At 46.1% G+C, this 8,169-nt stretch overlaps 1 protein-coding gene across 1 annotated transcript; it reads left to right on the top strand.

Moving 5' to 3' along the window:
- Positions 1 to 1,211: 1,211 nt before the first annotated feature.
- Positions 1,212 to 7,997, top strand: CD151 (CD151 molecule (Raph blood group); the record flags this gene model as incomplete). The annotated part of the gene is made up of 5 exons (XM_010182716.1): positions 1,212 to 1,286; positions 3,597 to 3,701; positions 4,581 to 4,736; positions 7,032 to 7,118; positions 7,927 to 7,997. Coding segments are annotated over 5 exons (483 nt in total), but the record flags the coding sequence as incomplete, so codon positions are not given.
- Between the last annotated feature and the right edge of the window lie 172 nt (positions 7,998 to 8,169).

The following is an 8,169-nucleotide window of genomic DNA, read 5'->3' as shown; positions in this document are numbered from 1 at the left end:
CCTTGGGAACAGCCATTTCTTACGCTCAGGTAAAACAGCAAATGGGAGATACTTTCTTTGTTCTGTCCTGGGGAGGCCAGCTCTTACAGAGACTTAGCATGAGGTTCTTGTTATGGCTGGAACTGGTGTCTCTTCAGTTTTACCCACAGAAAGATGAATTTAGTAGCAGTCATAGAACAGCCTGGATCTATAAAGAAACTGTTCATTGCTGACTAGAAGCAAGGCAGGGGCTGTGTGTCAGGACAGGGGTCCTCCCTGAGAAGCTCTCTTTGACACTAATGAGGAAGTGGTCACATGACCCTCTGTCTTCAGGCCTGCGCAGACCTTTAATCTAGTGCACATATTCCTCCTCATAGGTCTGGCTTCCCTTCCTGTGTGTGTATAGGAACAATGCTCCCAAGTTTACTGTACTACTGGTTTGATTCTCCTTGTGGAAAGGGCACATCCCTTTCCATTTCATTGCCATTAAGCCCTTTTAAGAAATTGCTGTGTTCTCCCCTAAGTCTTACAAGAGTTCTTCTTGCTTTGGTCTTGAGAAACTGAGCTTTTCCCTCTAGTTCCTAGTTCAGCAGAATATATAGTCACAGTCCTGACTATGAATCAGTGCTAAAATCCATCTGCTTCAGTAGTGCCCTTCAGCCTGTGGGCGAGCCCCACAGAAGTCTCTGGGAATGTAAATCTATGATTTGTGCTTATGCTCAGGTGGTCGGCTGTATCCTTTGTGAAACCTTTGTTGCTTTACTGAATCATCATTATAACAACATATATTGCACCGTAGTAACTTGATGAAATGTCCTCTACAATAGCAAAACATGCAGAAGTTTCAGGTTTTTTAAATTGATGTCAGAATCAGATGTTTTCTGTAATATCGAACGTAGTTGTCAGGTTATGCAGCAGCCACTTTCTTTTGTCCAGTAATCTTACCTCAGTTGCCTGCCCTTTTTCATTATCTGCATCTCTCTGGCTCTGTCAGTTAAACTCATGTTTGCCTCCTTGTATTCAGTTGTCCTGTGGTTCGGATTTTTTTTTTAACCTGTGGAACTGTTCCTTTTTTACGCTGTTGGGGTCATAATCCCAGCCCCTGCCTCTGAAGCCTGCTGCAGAACAGCATTGATGAAGACAGTCATGCATTTTACCAGCTCATGAAAAGCTGGCTTCTGTCATCTCCTTACATTCTGTTCTAATGTCCTGCTATTCCAATTATTTTACAGTACTTCATATTGTTGCTGTGCATCTTTCTTCTGGAGATCATTGCTGGAATCCTGGCCTATATCTACTACCAGCAGGTGAGTGAACGTTAGTCCTTAGAAAATCAAACTGGGGAGAGAAAACAGCTGGTTGTCATCCCATTTCTCTAGCCAGAATTGGGCTTGGAGGTTTGGGACATAGGGTCTGATCGTGGTTCACCTTTCCACATGTCCATACTTACTCCCCTCCCCATACAGAAGATCTTGGATTATTTCCTGTTGATGACAAAACGGTGGTGGTTACTCTAGGTTGGCTGCTCAGCTCCTTCCTGTGGCTCACCTTCATGTGCTGTTTTTCTGCAGGGGTGTGTAGAAGACAATTTTTGAGGCTGTGTGTATCTAGGAACTGTCCTAATGCCCTTCAAGGCATAGTGCAGGCAACGTTAGTGCCACTGAGTATATTCAGGGCATACGAACAGTTCCTGCTGTATCCAGCAAGCTAGCTACCATACTCTTGAACTGGCAAAGATATGAGTGGTCCAGCTGAGAGGTCCTTTCAGGTCAAGAAGTTTTTGAGAGCTTTACTTAACCAGCCCAGCTGAAGGGCACGGGCTCCCAGCAGCTGCAGTTCTAGCTTGGCACTTTGTGCAGTTGCATAGAGCAGAGGCTTAAGCCATTGCTTTCTTTTCAAAGGGAATTTAGCCATCAAGGCACAGACAGCCTGGGAAGTTGCTCTTGTGTCTGGGAATTGACTGGAAAAGGCAAATTAGGATTGTTGTCGGGTGGCTGGCTGAGAAGCAGCTGGACATCCCATCTTATTGGCTTACTGTCAGGATTCTTTGCCGTTACTTTTTCTCATGGGCCTTCTGTGTTTTGCCTCACTAAGATGGACACTAGCGGTTTGCGAGGAGCTAAAGAAACATGCAGGGATCAGTGGCATGAGCGTGCGCATACAACAGGGAAAGATCAGTCCTGGCGAGTATGGCAAGAGGACGAGGTCTGTCTATCCATCCATGCAAAGGCACGAGGTTTTTATGTGACAGTGAATGAAGAGGAGCTGATCCTTAGGTTGAAATATGGGACAAAATATTCGGAGCTGTACCCTTAAGTGCTTTGGATCACGTTAGAGCATCTCTGATCAATAGCTGCACTTCCCCTTGCCCTCTGGCTGACAAATCACCATTCTGTCCTGGTTGCAGACTGCTTGCTCTGAGCATTCTTTTTATTTCAGCCCTTGCTTTGGTGTCTAAGGCTTGCATGTGTGTGTCTAAACTGGTTTTTTTGTTATCTCTATTCCATGCTGCAGTATTTCCCCGTGAGCCTGCAGGTAACTGCTCTTCTCCCAAGTAATAATTCTGCTAATGGACTCTCCTCTTTATTTGCCTCTGATGCCTTCCAGTTGCTGAACTTTTTCCTTTCTATTACATGAAGTCTTTTGCACTTCTGTAGAGCTTCCCAGCCCAGGATCTCAAAGCACTTTTCAGATATTAGTGAATGAAGCCTCTTATCTCTGTGAGGTAGGTGTTGTCCCCATTTGATACATGGGGTTGGAAAAAATGGTGTTTCAAAGGGAGAGTAATCTGTAGACTCTGTTTTGTACAGTTCAGCATAACCAGATGCTTGGCCTCTCATTTACTACTTCCAGGATGACAAAAAAAGGATGCAGTTCTTTGGCACTTTTTGGCTATCACATGGATAGGTGAGAAGAATTCAGCTGGATTAAAAGAGCCTCCACAGGAATAAATTTTTGAATCCAGTCACCTGAACACACCACTGGTTTATGATGATGCTTTCAGAAATTCCATACTTCCAAAATCATACTGCACCTCTCTATCACTGTTATCAAGAAAGGCCTTGCAATACTTTTTTAGTTGCACACTTAATTCCCTCCTGTGGCATCCTTTTTGATGCCGATACAAGAGCTATTCAGAGTGCATGGCTTCAGTTCAGCATGCCCAGGACTCTGATTTCTTCCTGCTCTTGGACAGAATTATTTGGTTTTTAGTATTTTGTCACAAGCTTCAGAGGGAGAAGGCTGCACGTGGTCTCATAGGCATATTCATGTTTAAATAGGCACAGTTTGGTATCTCTCTTGATGTGGGCATGTCTAGGCAATCTTACATGCTCAAAGTGAGGACCCATATGGTGATGGGTAGCACAGGCTGAAATTTGGTCCTGAAGCACCTCCTTCCAGTTACTAAAATGGAGCCATGATCAATGTAATCAATTGGAAATAAGCCTGTCCAGTAGAACCTTGGAGGAAGATCTTGAAGGAAGCTGTAGTTTCCTCCAGGTGCTCTGCTTTTCTCTTGGAGCAAAGGCAACAAAATGTGGGCAGGGCTCTGCGTTCTTCTGAGGGGTGAGTTTGCCTTGTGATGTGATTTTATCCCATTTATCTGTTCCATTCAGCTGAGCATGGAACTGAAGCAAAATTTGAAGAACACCATGACCCAGAAGTACCGGAAGGAGGGAGAAGAGAGTGTTACCAGCGCAGTAGACAAGCTGCAGCAGGAGGTAAGCATCTCTAGAGGCAGGGAGAATTAATACAGTTACAGGGCCTCAAGTCAAACACACAAAGGCATCATGGGCTCTTGACATCCAACATAAAAGTGTTTCTTCTGTATGTTGAGTATATGTTCTGCTGTTTGTGGTTCAAGACAAGGCTGGGGGAACTGCAGGGCCTGGGCCATGCAACCAGCAGAATTGTGTGGTGTGATCTCTGCGTTTTATGCCCAGTAGCACTGAGGAAACATCTGAATTGCTCCCAGAGTGATGTGGAGCTGCCCAGTCACTCTGACATCGGTTTCTACTTTCCACTTCAAAGTACTCGTGAAATTGCTGACATTTTTCATTAAGCTCCCCAGTACCCTAGAGAGCAAGATGTAATGAAAGAAGAGCCTTCCTGCTGCTGTTGCTAGCTGTGTCTGGCTCAGGGGTGATTCTGGTTAGGACTGTCACAGTTCTGACAGTCTTTCCCACAGAAAGGACCCTTGTGGACAGGCACTTTCAAAGCATGGGGCCTACTATACCATACTGCCTTAGCAGGTGTATTTACGATAGTAACTGGTAATTGGACTTACCCTGTTATCACCATTAACACTCTCCAGTCCGGTGGTTAAGAGCTGAGGCAGCTGTACTCTGGTTATAGTTCATCTCAGCAGTAACAAAAAGTCATAGCTGCTGAAAAATGGATGAAGCTGATATTTGATGGCTATTTTGGGGATTCTTACACCAAAAGTCTCTAATAATTATGGTAGCCTAAAGAAAAAAAGCCCATGAGATATCTGGAGTCTCTCTGCAAAGGAGGGTGAAGCTCAGGGCTTGGTGTGGGAGGTGGAGTGAGAAGGAGGTTGCAGTGGTTGCAGGTTCAACCTTTGCTCTGTGTGTGCGCAGTTCAAGTGCTGTGGGAGCAACAACTACACAGACTGGGCTGACAGCCTCTGGATCAAGTCTTCAGCGGCCAGTGGACGGAAAGTCCCAGACAGCTGCTGTAAGACGATAACCGACCACTGTGGCCGAAGAGACCATCCTTCCAACATCTACAAGGAGGTAAGGAGCAAAAGGGCTTCAGAGCCACCTGCCACAAAGTGTGTAAAGCAGGAGGGCAGGGAGAGAGGATGTTTGGGTTGATGCTGCAAACTGTTGGTAGGCTCCAAAGTCAGTAGGAGTCCTTAGAAAGCAGAATTCATTTCTCTAGTTGAGCTGTCAGCCATCTAGGCTATTATTTTATATGTAGACTTCAAGAAAAAGAATAAATGATACTTGTTACTACAGAGTATGCTAGTGATAGAGGGAAGTGGAAGAGGTTGTTGGTTGTGCCAAGGGACTAGGGTGTGAGCCATATGTTTGACACAGCTTCCTCTTGCTGGAATTACTCAGTGAGGTGCAAACGGAAAACACCTCTGGTCCCTTGAGACAGTGGGATTGGACCTAGAGCGTGAAGAAACAGGATATGGAGAAGAAAGAAGGACCTGAAGCAGACAAATTAGGCCAGTTCCAGTGGGCTGCAGTTTGGGCTGTAAAGAAGGCTGGAGTTAAGATAGTAAATTTGGAAGTAAAGTGAATCCCAGACTAGCCAAGTAAGTAAACAGGTAGCTCTCAGACCACTTATTCATCTAGTTTGCATAAGGCTGGTAAAAGTTCTTGCATTTATTTGGGCATCCTCCAGTCCTGTCACCTGGCTTTAACTTGTTCACTGTGATGATCTCTATGAGGTTGCATAGTCCTTGTAACCGGAACCTTGGCTACATTGAGCCTGGGGAGCAGCAGCTGGAGCTTTTCCCTTGTTCCGTTCCCTCTGACAGTTAAGGAGGGCTGTGGATGAAGAGGTGGCTCCTTCAAAGCAGGTGTTTCATCTCACAGTCTGTGCTTTGAGCAAGACTCAGAAGAGGAGCATGAATAACTTCTTCCATTAAGCCAAGCAATTCAAATAGCTAAAAGGAAACCAACCGTGTATCTTTGGAGAATCAACAGGGAGACAGTGAAGTCCAGTCTTTCTTATCTACCAAAGCCCCTCTTATGTCCAACTGCTTGACTGGGTTTTGCTCTTCAGGGAAAAGGCTTTCCCATAAGGTTTGGCCCTTCCAGGTAGGATCCAGTGAGGAAGTGCAGAAGAGAGAAGAAAAGAGAAGAAGTGGCTGCCCAGCTGTATTAAGAGAGGCCCTGTAGGGTGCCAAATGCATTGGGCTAGCTCTAGAGGAGAAAGAACTGTAAGGGGAGGTTTGGATGTACAGTCAGATGCTGCATGTTGTCATATGAGGTCTCAGTCAGAGTTCAGAAAGGATTTTAGTGGCTTTGGGGAAGCAGAACCTAGAAAAGGGTCAGATCAGGTAACTGGAGTAACTGCTTCATATCAGGGAGCTGAGGCTGACTCTAAAACCTAATGCTGGCATGGGAAAAGTGAGACCTTTGCCATCCCTTCCTGGAGGGCTGCGTGCTTGCTCCTTCCCTCCACCTATGTGTGTGTCTGTGTTTGCTGTAAACTCCTGGGGCAGGAGGGCCCCCAGCATCCTCAGGACTCTGCTGTAGCCTACACAATAAATACCCCTGATGTTACCATGGAAGACCTGCCTCAGTAGATTAAACACTTTAATTATTTAAAGGGAATCTATTTTAAAAACAAAAAGCAGTCACAAAACAAAAACCAAAAACAAACAAACAAAACCCAAACAAAAACAACCAAAACAAACCAAGAAAAACCAAACAACACCAGAAAAACCCAAACCAGGGAACACTTTTACTGATTTATTTTTGCTTTAGGACAACAAAAACTTGGGCCTGAAAAAGGCACAGAGAAGTCACGCTGCCAGCCAAGGATGCAGTTGCAAAGTAGAGGCAGACAAGAGCCTGGCTTTCCAGGTCCATGCTGAAACTCATTGCTGTCATCAATAGCAGTGGAAAGAATTTACTCTTAAAAGGCTGCTGTCATGTTAGAGGTCTTGGTACTGGATCCACGCAGCAGCATTTCCTTGGCCTTTTGTCCTGACAGGAGTAAACACCCTCTCTGAGCATGTGCTACGCAGTGAGCAAGGGAACCTTCTCCACGTATCTCGGAGAAAAATTACACGCTCCCTCTGTGTGATGTTGCCTGTTCTGCATTTCTCCTGCCTAGCTCGCAGCTGCCTTGGGTTTGTGTGATGATTCCTGAGCCAGTCGGTCCAGAGCAATACAAAACATGATGCAGTTTACATCATCTGTGTAGCTTTTCCAGTGATGCTGGGGGAAGAGATTACTCCCAGGCACTGCTTTTTATAGTGTTGCTTTCAAGGGTTGCAACCATTGGATTGAAGTGAACAAGAGGCTAAAATGAAGCTGATTTTCCATGTCCCTCCTTTCACTCTGCAGAGTGGTTGCATTACCAAGCTGGAAAACTTCATTCAAGAGCATCTGAAAATTATTGGGGCAGTGGGGATCAGCATTGCTTGTGTGCAGGTAAAAGGGCTGAGTGGAGTTTTGGGGGAACGCTGGGCAGAAGTTAAAGGAACCCTAGAGCTGAGGGATGGAAAAACGGGATGTTTTGGTCTCTTCCCTTCCTGGCAAGGAGAAGTTGCCATTTACTTTGGGGGGCCTGAGGTTTTGCTGGCTCCAAAGCAAAGGCCTCTTCTGCCGGTCTGTAGAATTTGCTTCTGGTGAAGGAGTGCACCCATTTGGGCAATGGGGAGACTTCAGCTGCAAGGCTGTGGGAAGGGCAGTGGCCGCCATGGCAGGCAGTTTGGTGGCCTGAGAGAGACCTCTTGTGGGGATGTGCCATGAGTGCCCATGCAGCTGAAGACCAGGTCTGGAGTTTCCTGCCCTGGGTCATTAGGATTACTTTAAGTCTTCCAGCCTTTCTCCCTCAGTTGTGTCATATTGAGGAACGGCACTGTGGGTCTGTAAATTATCTGGGAGAGGGTGATGAATAAAGGAGTAGGGTATGGATGTCCCCCACTCCCATTTTAGAGGGGCGGGCACAGGATATTCTTTTCTTCCAGATGCAGCTATCTCTGGGAGTTCCTCATCTTCCTCTTTATCCTGGCAGGTAGCGAAATTACACCCCAAAGAAGCTGCTGGTTATTAATTATGAGGATTAGCACAGGTTATGCTCTCTCCCGCTGCTTATTGCAAGCTGGAGTGCACTATCCCCAGGCAGGAGCTCGCTGCCACTCCAGTCTGAGTCCATGCTGTTAGCTTGCAGGCTGTTGCCTCCACTGCATCCATTCTGTTTCTCCATGCATTTCTCTCTTCTCTTTACACCCTGCAGATCTTTGGGATGATTTTCACCTGCTGCTTGTACAAGAGTTTAAAGCCAGAACCATATTAATAGCTGCGGGAGCTCTGTTGCTCCCCCTCTGCCACTTCCCTTAGCGCCTGACAACCTGACCACTCCACCACCACCACAGAAGTGTCTGTAATGTGAGGACTTGACTACTAATTATATGTCTCGAGCCATGCACCGCCTTACCTGCCCTCTTCGGGGACAGTCGCCCTCCTTGTTGTATACAAG

This window comes from Mesitornis unicolor, unplaced genomic scaffold (genome assembly GCF_000695765.1).
Source record: "Mesitornis unicolor isolate BGI_N332 unplaced genomic scaffold, ASM69576v1 scaffold7164, whole genome shotgun sequence".
Classification (NCBI taxonomy): domain Eukaryota; kingdom Metazoa; phylum Chordata; class Aves; order Mesitornithiformes; family Mesitornithidae; genus Mesitornis; species Mesitornis unicolor.
Note: the sequence above shows the minus strand (reverse complement) of the source record. Positions and strands in the feature narration are given on the sequence as shown.